The sequence below is a fragment of the Scomber scombrus genome, chromosome 4 (assembly GCF_963691925.1).
Source record: "Scomber scombrus chromosome 4, fScoSco1.1, whole genome shotgun sequence".
NCBI lineage: Eukaryota > Metazoa > Chordata > Actinopteri > Scombriformes > Scombridae > Scomber > Scomber scombrus.
This window is the reverse complement of record NC_084973.1, coordinates 5084557-5105257: the sequence shown is the minus strand read 5'-3', so window position 1 is coordinate 5105257 and position 20701 is coordinate 5084557. Positions and strand designations below refer to the sequence as shown.

Here is a 20701-nt window from a genome sequence, read left to right as displayed (position 1 = left end):
AACATAACACCAAATCCAAATAATTCTGCCTATGCCTGTTCTGTATGTGTGCAATGTCATCATCATATCAATAAAACCCTAATCCTAATACATAAAAATTTAAATAAACAAACGTTTACTCATTTCATTTGTCATGGTTAGACTGGTGCTTCTTCTTTTCCTTATCATTAATCTTCGCCTTCAACGTCATCACAGCTACAACACAATGAAATATGATTAATCTTTCAAGCTTCGAGTCTGGTGAAGTCTGCACACCAGACTGAAAATGAACTGGCGGACTTGCTGAATTATGGATGCGGTCTACTGGACTTCCCACAAACACGCCCACTAAGCATGCAAGTCTGCAAGAGCAGTGAAGTCCAGACACTAGGAAGCAGCCAATTTTTGGTTTTTTTTGAATAATTCATTTAATGTTTTCCTCATTTTCTAAACAAATTGTAATATCTCATTTAGTCCTACTGTCAGGCTGCTTTACTGAGGATAAACCATGACCATTTTGGACCCCATAAATTCCTCTAGCTCCAATTTGAAGCACTATCTAAAAAAACTGATCAGCACATCCATGCTGAGATAATGAAAAACCCACAACCTTCCCGTCTAACACCACCCTCAGGACTAACATATTTTTAGCACTGTTATCGGTGTGACTGAATGAATAACGAGGTCGTCAGAAAGGCTGATAGGTATGCACACATGTTTTCTTTCACTACATGCACGGTATCTTTGTGTGGAAAGATGACATCAGTCTTTGTTTGCTTCCTGATCAGGGAAGCTTGTATGAATTCCCGTGTAGACATGGAGACACACAGAGGCTCTGCACTGCACCGTTTCGTCATTCGTCTCTGTTCCCCAAAGAGTATTTTTAAACAGTTACTCTCCTTCATCAACAGGCTGACAGAGGTGGACCAATCAGTATTTTAAGACTAAGGTCTCCACTGTACAGACAGACAACGGGGAACATTAAAGCTGCAGGGTAATGAAGACAAATGGGATGGTATAAAGCGGCATATGGGCATAGCTTACTAGGTTGTGATTTCTCCTTCAGTATAAAAGGAAATATCAAAATTTATAGCAGTGACTAATAACTGAAAGTATTGGTATTTGCCTTCTAAAGCATGTGAGAATGTGTGTTTGTGTGTGTGTATGAGAGAGAGAGAGATAGAGATAGAGAGAGAGTGACAGAATTGATTTATTCAAATGGACATCCTGTTGATGCTTCTGGAAGTCATACCCACTGTTATCCAGCCACTCTCACATCCAAACCAGATTTCTGCATAAGTGTTTTTGCGAGTGAGCATTAACAGTAGGTACATGAGATCCTGTGTGCTGGCTCAGCTTCTATAAAAAGAATTTGAAGATGTGAATGCCAGGAATAGCTTGAGGAAGCTGTCTGGAATGGGTTCTCCTCTATGATAAAGCTGTATTATATTACATTCATTTGCCTGACACTTTGGACTAGAGTGACTTGCATTTTTTCCTCAAAGATACACACATCAGGAGCAATTTATGGAGCAATTTATGGACACTTGGACATGTGGACAAGAGACGTTGGGGTCTACTTACCCTCTGATAAATAGTCTACTGTACATGCCCTATTCTTTGTGACTGGAAAATCTGATAATAATTCTTGAAAATAGTGATTTTACATGCCTCTTTTACAAAGCTATGGTTGGATTTCACCAGATCAATCTATTGTGATATGATAACCCCTCTTCAAGTCTCCCACCATTTTTTAGCTGTATAGCATCTCTGTTGTCTAGTAATAATCCTAATCCAGAACCATCATACTACACACCACACATCCTGGATTGATATTCCAGCTAATTTGGACATTTCAGTCAGTCAGCAGCTGAAAAGCATGGGGAAAAGATTGAAAACACAAACTTAGCAGATGGTAGGATATCTTCGTTGTGATTTAAAAGGTCAATTTTTCAAGTAACGCAAAAAAAATAATCTGATTTTCCCCAGCCAAGAAAGGTCTCTCCATCATATAACAAACTGAAGGTTGTAAATTCAGACATTTTCGGGTTGTATGCATTTACTTAACAAGTGAAAATGTAGCAGAGTTTTTCCGCTGAAAACATTATCAATAAATAACTGCTGGTGCAAAGACTCGAACCAGAGTATCCTGCACTAATGACTGACACGCTGCCCATTACACCACCACTTCGTTCCTACACAGTGATGTGACAGCCCAATATGTTTGCTAATACAAAAGATAAATATTGGCGACAAATAATTTCTGACTGACAAACTGACGCTTGTATGCATTCACTGAGGAAATATTATGAAAATATAATACAACTTTCCCGCCAGAAATGTCTTTAGAACAAACATTAGAGATGAAACCTTTCTAAATTCGCCCTTTTCTGCTGGCGTGGAAGATGAATGTCCGCCATGTTTTCACGTTGTTATACGTCTGGGGTGCAAATAGACACTCCGTATAATTAATTATACAATACGACTCTATTACTTTTGAAAAATACTTAGCAATGCCTAGTTTATCCACAAATCTAACTAAATGTGAACTAAACTTGTTCTAGCTGAAGTGACTTTTCTAGCATTTGAAGTAATACTGTGTGTAGACCATCAAAACAGGTTTTAATCACAGAAATATTTTATCATTTCAATCCCATTTAGATATGTTTACATTAGCTATCTAGGATGCTACTGAACATTAGAAGAGATTGGGCTTTGATTTAAACAAAAGAAAACCCCCAAAAAACCTATTTTTCATATTGGTTGAACTCTGCCGACCCACCGCCAGTGAATCCTGAAAGGCGGTGCTGTATTAGGTGGAGACATCTGTCATAATGTAGCTGTGAGTGGCTGCAGAGGGCTGGGTGTATTAGTGCATTAGCTGGTGTCAGGGTGAGGCTGCCTCAGACCTTGGCTACCAGAATGGAGAGAGCACACAGGGCAATAGAAAAGCCATTAGTAGGCCTGTTCAGCCATCAATTCAACAGCTATACCACACCCATACCGCCTGAGAGACTGGAGTCAGAGCATAAAATAACAGGTACTGACTCATACTTACACAATGAACTAGATTTATGGTTAGACCTGAACCAAGCCTGTCAGAACCATATCTTTATATGTGCCTTTTTATGCAAAAGTAGTACAGATTATTGTCTTTCCCCAATAACTTGATATATCTGCGAGTATGCTGAACAAACAAGTGAGAGAGAAAGAGGTTGTAGCAGTACTGGATGACAAGTCGCAGTGAAAGCTCTGCACTGTGTCTTCTTGTTGTTGCTGTCCTCTAGCCGCCTTGTAAACATCCTGCTCCCCAGAGTTCTGTCTGATAGCATCTGAGAGTCGTGCCTGCTGTTTACAGGTGAGTCGTGGTCACCGGTGGGGGGGAGTCGTGCAACTGACCCTAACGAGGCCTGACAAGCACTGGAAGAGGAGCGGTGAAGCTGACGGTGCCCTTTCTACATTTGAAGCAGGGTGGTGATTTCCAACCAGGGGTACATGCACCCCCAGGGAGTACTTCTGCAGTTACCAGTGGAGAGATGGTGGAGTTCATTTGAAAAAAGTAGGAAATAGGATTTGATTATGTTGAGATTGAGAGTGCACGAAAACCAACTCCAAATGGGCAGAGAAGTCTTAAAACTCAGCTAAAAGTATGGATAGAAATATAAGGTTTAAGTTGTGTAGTAGAGGTGCACATTTAGAATAAGAAAGCAGGTGCTGGACAAAGTAACTACGGGTCGCAGGAACGGTCAAAATGAACCACGGCACATTAAACTGACTTTACTGTGACTTTATTAGGAACTTTTTTTATGTTTGGTTTGTAGCTTCTTCAGGTTCACTCAGCAAATATTGAATGAGCATCCTCAGGTGTTATAAACACACATGGGTCAAGTGACCAATCATCAACAATAGCCTATTGTACAAAATACACATTACAAGGTTAATATTACACAGTTTGCTCCTAATAAACACACAGTGAACTCACTTCAGTGTGCTGTGGTTAAATATGACTAAATGTATTGGATACATTGCAGGTAATGACCTTACAGAATAGCTTTGAAAAGTTTAATAAAATACTTGCATAAGCACATTTATACAAGCTACGGGTTAATGTAATTATTCTTACTCTCCACACTGGCTCTCTTACTAAGCATGACTCCACTGTTAAGAGTTCTATAGAGAAATCTCTTTGTGTTTCTCTCCTGAGCTTCAGGGAGGAATGGTGAAATTCTAAAGTCCAGAAAGACTTCTGAAGCCTTATAATACTCGGAAACGGAAAGCATTTTTGTACAGTAAGACTAGTGGATTTTGTCTCCCATCTCTGACACTGAAGTTTAACATATTCTCCAAACTAAACAGCAAAATGCAACTTTTCTACGGCCTTTAAAACTACCTTTATATGCATACAATTACAGATGTAGCAGGTATGATACTATGATATGGTACTGTATTTTCATCTCCTAAGAGTTGGTGTGCGTGTGCGTGTTTGTGTGTGTGTGTGTTAAAGGTTGTCTCCATACAGGGTTAGCACAGAGCATAAAAAGGCGACAGCACCTGTCAGAAAGCAGAGTTTATGGCTCAGAGGTCTTTGGGGGGGGGTCTCCTAATGAGAAATTGACAGTCTGACTTTTGCCCTCCATCCTCATCAGAGAGTCCCAGCTTTGGCAGAGACAGACGAGGGCCCGTCTGACCGTGATGGATGGGCCGCTCTGATGAAGAGGACACAGCCGGGTCCCACAGCGGCAGGAAATGAGACAGCCGTCACTCCTCTCTTGACAATTTAATCAGAGGATCCACCAATCATATTCAGCGGAAAAACAGCAACCTTGACCTGAATGGTCAGAGCGCATTACCGGTCTGTCAGTGATCCAGAGGACAAGAAGAAGAGATGGCTAATGATGGATGAAGTAGTAATCTTAACCCCCCCCAAAAAAACACTTTGTCCCACATGGACTAATTCTGGATTACCAGCTCAATCTCAGTGAGATTATCCACCATGTGAATGACTACAGAGGCTGATGCTGATGGAGGAAAGGTGCAGTGAACATTTGTAGAGACTTGAGCCCGACCGATATATGAGTCAGCTGATATTATCGGCCGATATTGATGTATCACGGATATATCAGTATCGGTGTGTATGTTGTCTGATGTGTATATAGGCAGCATTTAATGTATATTTGATCCTTTTTCTTAATTCAAGTTTAATATATACATACTTTTTTATTATGTGTTTTTTGTTATTTAGTAATTGTTTTATATAGCTATATAGTTTATTAAATTAGTTGTTTATAATTATTAAAATGCCATAGATGTTTCAGTGCACTGATGTCATTTTATACAATAAAGTTTATTGTCAAATGGTAAAATATCATGCCATCATTACATATCTTTGTCACAAGTGTGTTTAAGGGATCATTGCAAAAAATGTATGTTTATGTATATTCTTAAAATGATCAGGTGATATATCAGTATCAGCCCCAAACATCAGGCCCAAACATCAGGCCCAAACATCAGGCCCAAACATCAGGCCAAACCAGGTGTAAAAAGCAGAGTGAATTCAACCTCCATTCACTAGACATGAGTAATTAGATCAGTGATGCTAATGTCTCTCTGTGTCTGTTGAATACACATCTAACACGTCAGCCATATCAGCTTATTAATGTCACTATTGTTTTAACTGCACGTGCATCTTCTGGCTGTAGGAGAGTATTAGTGTAGAGGGAGGTTTCAATACTGTAACACTAGAGAACAGTCTCTGGTGAATCCTTATTGCATGTGTTGGAAATCTGAATCCCACTTGGGAAAGGCGGACTTTACCAGTAACATTTAAAATGTCTATATTTAGAGGATGTAAACATATTGAATGGCTGACAGAAAAATCTACAAGACTTCTACTAATGTGGTTCAATCCCTGGCTCTTAGACCCCGATATTAAACTGTAATTAAGAAAAAAGGATTAAATACACATAAAACGCTGCCTATTTAATGTAAAAAAAATGGCTGATGATATATCTGTCTGATTCTAGTGTGAGTGGTCGTTTGTCTACTGTATGTTAGACCTGAGATGGACTGGTCACCTGTCCAGGATGTACTCAGCCTATTACCCATGTCAGCTGGGATTGGCTCCCCACCCTCTAGAGGATAAGCAGTATGGAAAATAAATGAATGAATGAATATATCGCTCCTGATGAGCAGGCTGGCATCTTGCATGGCAGCCATCAGTGTATGAATGTGTGTGTGAATGAATAAATGTTGACATGTGTTGTCTAGTACTTTAAGTGGTTGATAAGACTAAAAAATCATATATACAGTAAATGCAGTCCATTTACCTTGTTCTTCTTTTTCAGCATTTAACCAAACCCACCATTTCTTCCTAATCTTAACCAAGCTGAAGCTGAGGTGTAAAAAAAAAAAAAAAAAAAGAACTGATTTGTACTTCTGTCCATGTTCTTGTCCAGTACAACGAGGAAACAATTATTCGACATTAAAGCAGCAACATTCTCTGCCGCGCCTTTTCTTTCTCTCAGCAACCAAACTGCTATCGATCGCTCTCTACCTCCCTCGTTTCCCTCTGTTTGTTTCAGTCTCTCTATCTCCACGCTACGATAAACTCACACTGCTAAACACACATTCTTTCCCCACACTACAGCTGTTTAATAATTTAACCTATTGCATAATCTTTTTTTTTTTCCTCCCCTGGCATGATAATAATCCCGACTCGTATGCGAATGGCAGAGAGAGCTGTGATTGGTTTCATGCTAGCAGTAAAGTGGCGGTGCTGAGGTCCTAATGGGAGCCGTGTGGCTGTGTGTGAGTCATCCTCGGCAGGCTCATGTGTTTGCCTCTAATCATCCCCCCGAGGAAGGCTGGGGAGGGAAGGAGCAGTCAGGAGGACAGACTGGCCTGTATGATCACACTGTGGTACTGTAGGAACAGGCTGGGTTTTAACCTCACTGATAGAGAAGTACACTAAGTATTAACTGGAAAAAATAGCAGTTACTCTCTGTGGAGTTTTCTCACTTAGTGCTGAATGATTCTCACCAACTGCTGACATCCAAAGGTTTTAGTTTAGATGGCATGTGTTATAAAAAAAAATCATTCCTTTCCATGGAATCACCAGAACGAGTGCATTCTCTCATTTGGGCAAATTAAATGACTCAGCGCTTTTAAGTCGACTTCTACTTTGGTGAACGTTGACACACAAACTTCTGCTGCTGACTGACTGCATACTGTTCTTATATTGCTGATTCAAGCTCAAACAGTCAGTCCAATCATTGATTAGGAATTGTTCTGCAACTATTTTGCTAAATAATTCATGATTTAAAGTAGTGCTTCTAGACCTTTTCATTGTTAGAAGCCCCAAATTGATAGACGTGAGGCTGTGGAGCTGTATTTGATAAGATTTGGTTATTCCATAACTGTCTATACTGTAGATAGATCAGTGTGAAACCTATGAACAGAACAGTCATTTTTAAACATTCTCTCATGGGGCTAAATTATAGTCAATGAAATAATACTTCAAATCAAAATATGTCGTTTGCAGAACCAAATCAACAATGAATGAATCCTACAAACTAGTATTGTGAGTGTATCCAAAGCCTGATATATCTTATTCCTCTATGATGGCACTAAGCCACACCATTGCACTGGTTGACATGTTCTCATAAGGAAAATGTATTCATATGGCACATTTCATACACCGTAAATAATTGAGATCATGTTTTCCGTCTCCAGACAGTAGTTCTGTTTAAGGCAGACGCTACTGAGCATGTGCAGGAATGCGGTTCTGTTTCACTAACTTGTTGTTGTGGTTGTGCTACATATCACAACCTCTTCATTTTGCATTACATTATACATTTACATGATAAATGTGTACATTATACATTTGAATGTATATTATACATTTATAAAGAATACAAAGTCTAGACTAAAAATGTGAGAAATCATGTAGTTTGAGCTTCACTCATTTCTTATGTAATAGTAAATTAAAGATCTTTGGCTTTTCAACTGTTTGTCAAACAATAAACTAAAACTAGAAACTTAGAAAATAATTGGCAGATAGTGAAAAGAATATTCATATGAATTTTCCTTTAACAATGATCAGAGAAATATGTCATTTTAAGAGTTGTTATTTCTGTATGTTGACTTGATAACATCGTCCATGCTACAATCTTTATGTCAATTTATCTATCATTATTATATCAATATTGATAATGAATATAGCTAGCTATGTAAAAGATGCTGTGCCGAGCCTTAATCCTAAGGCTCTGATTGGTCAATTGTTTCTATAACCAATCAGATGTATAGAACAGGCTACATCCTTCCACAGCTCAACATTCCAGTAAAACACATCCATCTGGTACCCATAGCAACTACCACAGTGCTTTATAAACAACATGTATGTGGACTCACGCTGTAGAGGATCTCCACCCATCCCTCCATGGTGATGCACTGGAAAACGGTGAGAACAGCAAACAGGATGTTGTCAAAGTTGGTGATGCCATAGTTAGGTCCGGTCCAGTATTCTTTACAGATGGTGCCGTTGCCGCAGGTCCTTGCCGGAGCCTCCATGCCACAGGGGAACTCTTCTACCTGTTCACCTATAAACATACACATTCACACACCATCACATGCACAGAAATATACAAACACACTGAGGTATTTTTTAGAAAAGACTGGGCATGCTCTCCTAAGATAGAGAAAAATGTGCCATCTTTATTAGAATATATGGGTTAAACTAAAAATAATACACAAGATGGCAACATTAAGCAGAGTGTGTTTTACATAATGTTATTTTATATACAGTGACTTATGATCAGAGTTCAACCACTTCTGCTTCTTTAATACTAATGTAAATATGAACATGTTTTAACTGATCTTTGGAACTTGCATCCTAGATTGGTATTTATGGCTATATTCATAAAGGATTTTCACTAGTTGTAGGGCTGCATCTAATGATTACTTTCATAATGGATTCATCTGTCAATTATTTTCACGATTAATCGTTTGGTTGTTGAGTCTATAAAATATCAGAAGATGGTGAAACATGTTAATTTTTTCCCAAAGCCCAAGACAATGTCATCAAATGTCTTGTTCAACACTTTACAACCCAATAATATTCATTTTACTGTCATTGAGGACTGAACAAACTGAAATGATTCAAATTTGAGAAGCTAGAATCAGAGAATGTGGACTGGATTTGTTTCTTTAAAAAAAAAAGAATTAAAATGATAAATCGATGAGCAAAACAGTTAGTGATTCATTTACTAGTTGACAACAATTGATTCATCTTTGCACAGATTTCTTACACAAAAGAAAGTGAGATACTGACATGTTCATTTAATTCTTGAAATCAACTTTATTACTGAATCACTTTTGGTTTGATACTCTGAGTTAAGTTTCAGTTTGTTGGGGAGCTGATTGAATGCTTATTTACTTGAGCACCATCTGAATATGCTTTTAAAAGTGTATTATTGATGTAAGTTCTTTTAGCTCTAAACATTTTTTTGTGAAACAGTCTTAGACCAAAAAACTCAAGTCCTCAAGTTAGGACTGACATGTTAATCTAGTGTGTTAGTTTTAGGAGTTTCCTCTAAGTCGCCACTTTTATCCTGATGATGTTTAAAGGCCTCAGATCAGTTACAGTTACACTGTCCCTTTAGACCAGGGACCAGAGACTCCGGTCCGTGGGACAACTATCTGCGGACCCTGGTCTAAACTTAAAAAAAGAAACATCTTGCATAAAATATTATTATTAAAATCTAGTGTTCGTGTGAGTCGGAATTATCCGTTTTATCGCTGGTATGGATGTGTGACTCCAGTCCTTCACCGTGTGTATTTTGGTCTCCATGGCAACAATGCGCCGATAGGCTGTGACTTGTTGGGCAAGCGCAGTTGCAGCGCGACCCACATTTTTACTGCAGCACTACAGATCTTTCCTCCTTTCTTGTGTCCTTTGTGCCTGTATTTTAAAAGAAAAGTGTTGATATTTGTTTTGGATTATTTGCAGGGGTTGTGAATGTATTTTGTTTTGTTTTGTTTTATATAAGTATTTATTTAAATTTATGTTATAACAAAAAACAAGTTTTGTTTTTGAGTATTTATTTGATTTTTTTGTTTTTATGAAAAGGACATTTTTTAGTATATTATTTTTGTTGTTAAAATTAAAAAATACATTTTATAGTTGAGTCATATATTCTATTTTTCTACTATACACCACTGTATTGTTAAGTTGGTTGGTGGTGGATACATTGATTTGTTGTGGCTTGACCGACTAATAAACGGACCTTTCACTCATTGAAAAAAAAATGTTGTGGACCTTTAAGATTTGTATTTGAGGAACACTGCTTTAGACTATCTGTATTCACCAGGTAGGCAGTCAACAACAAACTGCACATCATCCACACCTTTTTTTTTTACTACAGCAGGCTTAAAGATTAAAATGAGTTAAGTCATTTCAATATGTTTTACAGCTAAATCAAAGCAGCATCACAGCTTTAGTTTAGTGTTCTGTTCCTCTATTAACTTCAATCTAAATGCAGTTTTCAGTTAGCAGCAGCACAATTAAACTGAGGAGGAAAAGTGAAACCAACATAAAACTAATTCTAGTACCAAGCCTCGACATCTTCCAGAAAACAGGAGCTGAATCCTATGTGAAAGTAAACATATGTTCATGCTCAGGTTTATCTGCAGTCTCTCTCTTGCTTACCCGTTTCCGTCGAGAAGCAGGTGCGGTGGAACTTGCCCATGTAAAAGTCGAGGCCGATGATGGCGAACATGAGGATGGCGAAAAAGAGCAGCAGGCCGATCTGCAGCAGAGGTACCATGGCTTTCATGATGGACTTTAACACCACCTGAAGACCTGATGAACACAAGAGGAACATGCTTTTGGTAGAATACTCCATACGCCATAAATCCCTCTGCTCTAGGACAAGTAGTGTGATTCAAACATGTTTTGCTGCTCAGTGTGCAGAACAGATGTGGGTCATTTTTAACCAGCATCAGTAATAATTATAGCTGAAATGACCTACTGTTTTTCAGGGGGACTTTCTGCTCCTACTGTAATTTAAATCCCATCCAGAGGGACATCTTTGTATTTTAACCCTTTCCTGCATAATGGTCACTGCAGTGGACAGCTATTCAAAAGCTGTTTTCTTATGTATGAATAAATAAAATCATATAAAATCAAGATAAATAAAAATAAAGACACCAGATAAAATATACAAAGAGAACAGACATAGGTGTCAAGTTAAAACATGAAATACCACAAACTACTAAACTACCTGTCTGAGCAGCTTTTTACGAATCAGCATCATGATGTAGTAATTTCAGCATCCCTTTGATCCATTTATTGCAATTAAATCCACAAAACCTTGTTTGAAGCCGTTCTTTACAGGGCTGTTCAGACAGGATGGGAAGGCTGCTGTGGTGTTTGATTCTTGTGGTATTGTTGACCAAAGCATGTCATATAAAATTTATTAAGACTCCCAGGGTTCTGTGTTAACTTATGGACAAGGGTATAATATGGCCTCTATAAATCTGGCCATACATTTTAACATCAGATAAAGGTACCAGCACATCCACACGCAGATGCTTTGACTTATTCTGGGATATTGCACTTATTTTGCTTCATGTACCAATAAGAATGATAAAGATGTAATTCTCCCTGCCCTAATATGTGCATTAAAGTCTGTGTAAAGTCAATTCATTGATTTACTTCTAAACATATTATACATGTGAAAAGGCTGATAACTATGCAGTACTGAATTGTGGAGATAGAGCCTTAAACTGTTTCTCACCCTCTCATTTTTCCAGATGTTGTGAGCCTGCAAAAGAGGGCTACCCCGTGACGTAGTGGGGTGGTTAACCTGCCTAGCGGCCAGTCATTGTTACTACATCTAACACTACTACTACTACTACTACTACCATAGACATAATTATGTCTATAACTACTACAGTCTACAGTTAGCCAGTTAGCTGAGTTAGCAGCCTAGCTAGCAGCTGAGCTAGCGGCAGAAAGCTCTCATACGTAGCGTCCATGTTTAGGGTAGAGGTGGTGACTTTGATTGACAGGTGACACTTGGTAGGGGGCGGGGTTTCAGCGAACTCGGCGGACACGCCCATAGAGTTTAAAAATCATTCAAATTTGGCAGTGAGTGGTTAACAACACACTTTTCTGTGGTATGTCAAACTCAGAACACATATTTATTACTTAGAGTATGTGTGTTAGACTGGAAGCAGGGGGAAACAGCTAGCCTGACTGTCCAGGTAAAAGTTAAATATATCCCTACAACACCTCTAAAGTTCATTTCTTCACATATGTTTTAATTGAATTTTTTTAATCTGTACACAAATAGAAATGTCAACATTACTATTTGGTGGTTTTAGAGGGAGTTATGTGCTGGAACAGTTTATCCTTACCCAGTACTTCTGCAGTGTCTCTGTTATAGTTTGGGTTGCCAGATAAGGTTTAGGTTTTGGTCACAATGGTAACAAACATGGCAACCTCACTGTGATGACAGGGGTCTGGAAAGCTGTGTGCATTCACTGCACCAAGAAATAGTTCCAGCACATTAAATGGCTAATTTGTGGCTTTAACCTTTCAATCTGAGTACAATTTAAATAAATGAGAAATGTGTTAATTATCCAGTTTTACAAGTGCTGATAGATGTTAGTACAGTTCTAGTATTTATGGTGCAGGTGATAAAAATGTGTTAAACATGGAAAAGTAACACTTACTGGGAATGCCAGAGACCAGCTTCAGCGGCCGCAGCACTCTCACCGCCCTTAGTGTTCTCAGGTCAAAATCAGCCCCCACAGTGGCCAAGATCCTGTACACGCACACACACACACACACACACACACAAAAACACACACAGGGTCAGAACAACAGCTGCTGTTCACTGTCACCGTCACACACACAGTCGTTATAGATCTACATGTAGCATTTTAAACAGCAGCTGAACATGATTAAATCATTCATAAGGTTGGTAGTAAGTGTAAACAGATGAGACAATGCTGGTGACCATAAAATAGTTAATGTACCGTAGCAGTGTAACCATCTCATATCATTTCTAAAGAGGCTAAAAAGCTTCACAGCATAAAAAATTATTTAAAAAAAAAAAAAAAAAAGGAGTGTTAATCAGAATATGGTTTGATAATGAGATCATGACCACACAGAGACTTTAAATACAGTTATATTATGATAATTAAGGAAATACCACAACAGTACACAAACATGCACATAAGCAGTGTAATTCATTTTACTTTGGCAAATATAAGAATACAGAATGCTAATAACTGTATGAATAACTATTTTTGTACAACAGTCATATTTTTGAAGTAACTCATCAATTACTTGAAAACTAAAATGAACAAAAAGCAGAGAGACTGCATAATGTGGATTTCTTTCAGTCAGGGTTGAGGACCCTTCAGTTCTCAGAGATCATCATGGAACACCACAAGTGTGATGACCTCTGTCATCTTTGGGTTTGCTGCTTATTTACCTGCCTGTTCTGCTCCACAGGAGGCTCGTTAACCCAACTGGGAACACCTGGTGCCGGTGCTTCGAGGGGATAAAGACTGTTACTCTGCTGTCTGCTGCTCTCTGCTACAGGTACCTGTATCTGTTCAGCTTTAGTTATTTGTTTTGCTGTGGCCATTTGAGCCAGTAACCTTGTTGCAATTAAAGGAGCACTCCACCCAATGTGCACATGAGGGTCAATAAGTGAATGGATGTTTACTCAACTTGTGAGTTTCCCCAGAGGAAAAGAAAGTTAAAGAAGAGATCTCAGTAGTGTCTCATTCATTTCTCCTAGAAAACTATGATATCTCATTAATCTCTCAATGAAGTCTCAGATTGTCTCAACTTGTGTGTCTCTTTGTGATCTCAGAGAGGTCTCTTTTGAAAAATGTTATTACAAACACCCATGTGTTATTTTCCATATTTATTTTACATTTTCAGCAAACAATGGAAAAAACAAGTTTAAACCTACAAAGTGAATAAGAAAAACGTATACAATTAGATAAATACAGTCTGGGTGACAGATCTCCACATACAGCAGCTTGGTATCACTACTCTTCTGTCTCTAAGTACTTCATGTTGGAGGGAATCTGCATCTCTGGCAGAAACCCCAGGCTGGCTGACCCTGGACAGGGTGAGGTGTGGCTTGAGAAGAAATTTAAAATAATAACTTCATGAGAAAAAAAAAGGTTGAAGCAAACAAGTGTGTTTGCATAGATTGGAACTTATATACAGTACTAGTCAAAAGTGAGTCCATACATTTGACTGGTATTGTATCCGTTAGACTGCTGTATCAAATGCTACAGAAGGTCAATGTACAGAATAGCGATGCCTCCCTCATGGCAGTGTGTTGGTATGCAGAGGGGTGTGCGACAGCGAGGAGGGGGCAGGTAAAGGGTTAACAGCGCTTCTAAATGTAAACCTTAATCATTCACAGCAGAAGTTCTCTCTGAAAGCTTGATGTGACTCTTCCAGGCTGAGCTGTACAAAGTAATAACTCTCTCTGTGTGTCTGTCAAACCCCAGGGAGGTTTATGCATACTCAAGACAATTCTGCCCCAAATCCACCAAACCACCTGCTCCCCACCATCTGCTTACACTTCACTCCTGAATCCTGAACGCAACAAAGAGATTCTAATAGCATTCTGGTTTTCTATGACAGCAGAGATATTTGGGGGTGAACCAAAGTTTACTTTTATATGCATTTACTCATTTATCGGCAACAGCAGAAGAAAGGGAAGCCATCGAGGATATGTTTTAAACTCCACTTGACACAACTGTCCCAAAGTTGAAACAAGGCATCAGTATGTGGCGTCTTAGATGAGAAAGTACTCTCAGAAGAGGTACTGTATAGTCAAGTCAATTTATTTCTAGAGCATATTTACAGACAGATTAAAGTTGGATTGATGGTTACTATCAAACAAAACCACAGGATCAAAGACAAGAACACAGTCACAAATGAGATAGAAAATCAGATAAAATTACAACACAGGCCAGGAGTGTAGTCAAGTATGACTCCATGAAGGTAAGTGAGAGGCTGAGGGGAAGAGATGGGTCTTTCGACAGGTTTTGAAGATATCAGTGGAGGGGGATGACCTGATCACCAGTGGCAGACTATTCCACAAATTTGCCAAATTTCCAACAGTTGGAAAGGTAATCAAAAAAGCTTGGTTTTTAACCGGGAGCTTGGGATGGAGAGTAGTGATTGGTTAGCAGATCTGAGGGGTTTGGAGGTAGAAAAGTTAGGTCGTCTGATGACCTAATAATAATTTAACTCTTCTCCCAGCAAGATACAAAGGAGAAAAGTTTAGATTGAGAGTTTCTGCTTTGCAGTAACTATGGAATAGCCATCATTGATTGGTTGATTGTAGTGAAGGAAGACGCTCGTAAATGATCACATCAGCAGCTGTAAATGGTAAATGGACTGTACTTATATAGTGCTTTTTTAGTCTTTCGACCATGCAAAGCGCTTTTACACTACATGTCACATTCACACATTCATACACTAATCATACACTAATGGTAGGGGCTACCACACAGGGTGCCAACCTTCATACACATTCATACACCGTTGGTTCAGCCATCAGGAGCAATTTGGGGTAAATTATCTTGCCAAAGGACACATCGACATGTCTGGAGGAGCTGGGAAACAAACTGATTGGTGGATGACCTGCTCTACCTCCTGAGCCACAGCCACTGTGATATGTTCAATCTCAATGTCTCCAAACACCTTTTTGAAACTGGTTATAACGTCAATGTACTGCTTGTGTTTGACCCCCACAGTCTGGATGTGAAAGTGCTGACTGGGCATTACTATCTATAAGTATAAATAAATAAACTTTCACACCATAATGACAAAAAATCTGAAACAGGTGACAATGTAAAAGTGTAATATCAGTCAACAAACAACAAAGCCAATTGTAAGGATTCAAACAGATCAAGTCAAGTGAAGTTCATTTAATTGAGGAGAGGCCTTTTGTATTTTATAAAGTTCATGGCTGTAGCAGCTGACAAAGCTGTTCTAGATTATAACATGTATTTAAAATCTGTGTAAAGTAAGAATAAATATGTGTTCGACATACCGCAGAAAAGTGTGTTGTTAATCACCCTGCCAAATTTGAATGATTAAAAAAATCGCCAAATATATGAAATTAGGCTTCAAAGTTGTGTAAAATTCAGCCTCTGTCTCTGCTCCCAAACGCTGCGGGAGTGGCCGCTGAGTTCGCTGAAACCCCGCCCCCTACCAAGTGTCACCTGTCAATCAAAGTCACCACCTCTACCCGAAAAATGGACGCTACGTCTGAGAGCTTTCTGCCGCTAGCTCAGCTGCTAGCCCGGCGGCTAGCTCAGTGGCTAACTTGGCGGCTAACTGGCTAACTTAAGACTGTAGTAGTAGTAGTGTGCGCTGAATGTATTTATACCGCTACAGCAGCAGGGGCAGGTTTATGCTAACGCGGCAGTGATTTTCAGACCCGCCCACTAAATCCTGAACACAGAAATCATAAAAACACAGTGTGTGAAGCCTAACTCCACAATTCAAATCAAAATGGTTGAAATGCTTTTTACACCTTTTTTAGAAATACATTTATGACCTATTTAATGTGTTTAGAAGAAAATGTCTGAATTCACTTTAAACGGTCTTTAAGTCTCCTGAACATTCTCAGCAGAAGTGGTTTATAAGTGAAATCATTCACAAACATCACAGTGACATTGGATGGATTGAGGTGGAAGTTGCCTCCACAGTAACGGCAGCTTGTTTACTTCCATGCTGCTGCCTGCTGCCAGCTCTAAACTCAATTTGATAGCCTCTTTGTAAGTGACCATTCATCAGGTGCCACCCCTTTAGTTACTGTTGCTAGGCCTGCCAAGCTTTCCATTCAACACAGCAAAGATGCAGCTTACATTAATAATCAGGGTGTGAACTAGAGGGGAGCCAGAGGGAGCTCGTCTCCTCTTGGAAATGTGATTTGGGACTCTTTTTTTTTTTTTTATTAAAAAAGACTGATTGTTTAATGTTAGAGCAGAGAAAGACATGCTACTGTTATTGGAAATGCAGATGTTGACAGGTCTTTACTAGATTAAATGTAATACTGTGATATGAACATATTGTATGTATTTATGCATGTGTATATATCTCCCTCTGTGTGTGTGTGTGTGTGTGTGTGTGTGTGTGTGTGTGTGTGTGTGTGTGTGTGTGTGTGTGTGTGTGTGTGTGTGTGTGTGTGTGTGTGTGTGTGTGTGTGTGTGTGTGTGTGACGAGCTGCAGGTGAGCTCAGCTGACTCTCTGATTAAACGCTCGTGACTGGTGTGAGTGTGGAGGTTATTCCAGGGAGCTGATTGGTTCCAGCCCCTGAGTTTACAGTTTATACCTCCAACCCGCCTGCCAGCCAACATGTGTCTGGGTCAAATGTTGTATATTGATATAATAAGGCAGGTTAAGCAGAGGTTGGTGCATTTTTCTTTCATCCTTTTCTCCTGTTTTCCTTTAGAAAGGTTCCTGACTTGTATTTTTCTTCCTGTTTGTTTGAGTATCATTTTAGCATGCTCAGCTTTAGTTCCCTTTTGTTTATTATTTTGCTGTTAACCCACCCTGAAGCTGAAAGATTTCTAAATAAACCTTTTAAAAAGCTGCGAATCCACTGTTTCCCAGGCTTATTTTTCATGTTGCGCCAAGGTTTCCTATAGGCTGGGTAGTAACGATTACATCATGCCAAATATTAAACTGATCTGGAAAAACATCCTACGTTTCGCTCGTCTCGAATTAGAGGCTTTACCGTTAAGTTTTTATTAAAAGAGCGTGTGTGAAATGCAGAAAATGTAAAATGAAGATGAAGAGAAGGGAGGGGTAGAGAGGGGAGATGAAGCAGGAGAGTGTGAGGGAAAGCATCACCCGAGGAGATACTGTGAGGGGAGAGAGAGGAAATCAAAAAAAAAAGAGATGAGACGGGAAGGGAAGGGAGAGACAGGGAGGAAAAGGAACATGGGTGATGTGAGGACAATGTGATGAAAGAGGGAAGTTAAAGAAAAGAAAGAAGAGGAGAGCAAGGCAGAGAGGAAGCAGGGGAAGAAGGAAGATGAGAAACAGCCGGAATAGGGTTGGAGGAAAAGGAGGGAGAAAGAGAGTGTGTTTGGGGGAAGGGTGGAGAAGTGTAAAAAGATAGGGACGGGTGGTGGATATGCATTAACACACTTAGCTTCAGAGCCTGACTCTGTCCAATCACACTCCTCTGTTCTTCCTCTGCTGCTGCTGCTGCTGGGTCCACAGGGAGACTCCAGTACCAGCACACTGCTACTGACTGTTTACAGCCAGAGATGGCCAGCTATGCTATACAATACACACACAAACACACTCACACTCACACACAAGCTTTCAGCATGCACATGTATGGAGACTATTGTAGGGATAAAGTGTGCATACCTGCAACTGTAAAGTCTAAATATGTCTATATATAATCTATACCATTCCAGTTCAGCCGCTTGCTGTGATAGTATATGTAGAGAGGTGCAGGATGCTTTGTTCAGTGTGAGGCTTTCTTTAGTTCAGTTCACCTTCTGAACCTAATAATGACTTGTGCTGTGTCTCAGATGGTGTGCTCAAAATGGTCAAAAAGTTGAGTGTGGAACTATGGACACTTTTCGCCCTCAACGGTCCCCATCTTGGCTACGTAGCAGAAGGGGAGGCAGCCGAGGATGTTGTAACTACAGTGAACATTACCACATTATTAAAAATGTAAATTATACATGTGTTTGTTACACTAAGCACCACTATACTGTTGTCAGATATAAGCCATCAGTAGGTTTATTTGTTATAGAATGTATACAGTTTTGTATGTTATGTAACTATAAACTTTTTTCCATTTTTTTGCCAATAAAAAATGCTAGCTTACTAACGCTAGCCTGCTAACACTAGCTTGCTAACACTAGCTTGCTTACTAGCAAATTGTCATTTTCAGTAAGTGCGCAATGGCGGTGTTTGATTTGAAACAACACTAACCTGTCGAAATTTGTGCACTACACGAGTACAGAGTGTACAGTGTGCTAACAGAAGTGTACTAGCAGAAGTATGGGATTTGAGACACAGCATTACTAATTAGCCAAATACTCTCTAAAGCCCCATCAGGACTGGATTTATTTCTCTAGAGGAAGTGAGGTGATTTGAACATTTGCCTTCACATACAATATATGAGGTTTTTTCCCACCCCAGTAATCAGTATAGTAGTAGTAGCCTGCTGTTTTTCAGGGAGCTCACTGCTCTTCCCCATCCCCCAGTGACACATTTCTATTTTAAACAGAATCTCTGAGTTTTCTGTGTGGAGAGCTGCTTTTACTTAAAACATTTTATCAACCAAGTGTGAAATTTGACTGTTGTGTGAAAATAGACAAAGTCGGATATGATGCAAACATGTTCACACCAACAAAAAGACCTATATGTGAAGCAATATGATGACAGAAAAAGACAAAACCATCAGGACAGCTACTGTATAAAAGCTCATCCCATGGGCTGTTGTAATGTCAGATAGAGACCGATACTGCTGTACTCTTTCTTTCATGGCAAATTGTCTCCCTTTTAAAGTCGGCTGAATATGCAATTAGCAGCTCCTGTTTACAGTGTAGCCGTCCATGTAGAGACAACTATCACTGGATTACTTTGATAGTGAAGAAATCTTAAAAATGTGATTTGTCAGCGCTGAAGACTCTTTTATCCTCAGATGTCTAAGCTGATTTATGGAGGCTTATTGGAGATAACTAGAAGAGTGAAGCTCAGTGGAGTGCACTCTAGAGATAAAAAAAACAGGGATTTATTCATGTTGTATCGTGTTTAACTTCAGTGGATCATAACATATCAGATATGGAATTAATCTGCAGACGCTTTGGTTCAAGATGAGGCCAAATTATTCAATGGATGTCAGTTTTGAGTCACAATAATGGCCAAAATGTGGACAACAACAGATTAGGTATTTGTTTTTAGCCTAGCCGGTTGCCAGAAATGCATTTTGCTATGTCATAACACATATCATGTTGAGCTATTCTGGCAGGCTGCTGTGTATTTCCTCACACACTCCCAGTAGCTGCACAGGTTGGCTCTCAGCATGGGTCTCTACAGACGACGCATGTGTCAGGTGTGTTGAACAGAGGTGCTGATCTTCCATACAGAAGAAATCCTCTATATGGGGAATGGAAGCACCATCCTCAAGTGGTGGCACAAGTATTGCTAAGATAATCTCTTTGCATGGCATGAAAAAGCTCAGTGTCCTCTGTACTTCTCCTTGGTGGATGTAAATGCACTGTTGAGCGTGGATGCACTAGCCCACCCGTAGCGTTCCTTTCCTTTGGACTAATCTCCCCAACTATAACCAGAGTGAGAGAGCAGAGCCTGTCCCTGTTCCTGATAGCACCACCGTGACCATCCAAACAGAGGGGGCAGAGATAGTTCAATTACTGTCAGACCAGCAGTGTACCCTCCTGCTGAGTAGACACCTCTTGTCTCAGGCCAGGTTAAATACTGAGCATTAAGATTAAATGTGGACAGGAAACACAAACAACTGTTTGTGTCCTGGATACACCACACACTGAACCACCACAGACTGTCAGACTGGACTGTGCTACTAATTGCAGAAGCAGGAAAGAAAGAAGTGAAGAGCAGAGGGAATAGCCGCTCCGTGCACATACAATATACATGCAGGTGTAGGGTCTCCGGCTCTGT

General features: G+C 39.5%; 1 protein-coding gene across 1 annotated transcript in view; it reads right to left on the bottom strand.

The window, feature by feature from the left end:
• The window catches only part of cacna1ba (calcium channel, voltage-dependent, N type, alpha 1B subunit, a), a 153975-nt gene that overhangs the window by 87263 nt on the left and 46011 nt on the right, over positions 1 to 20701 (bottom strand). The window contains exons 4-6 of the mRNA XM_062417131.1: positions 12715 to 12806; positions 10685 to 10837; positions 8389 to 8576 (exon numbers count right to left, since the gene is read on the bottom strand). Coding sequence (XP_062273115.1) covers positions 8389 to 8576; positions 10685 to 10837; positions 12715 to 12806 — 433 coding nt within the window. The remainder of the gene's footprint in view (positions 1 to 8388; positions 8577 to 10684; positions 10838 to 12714; positions 12807 to 20701) is intronic.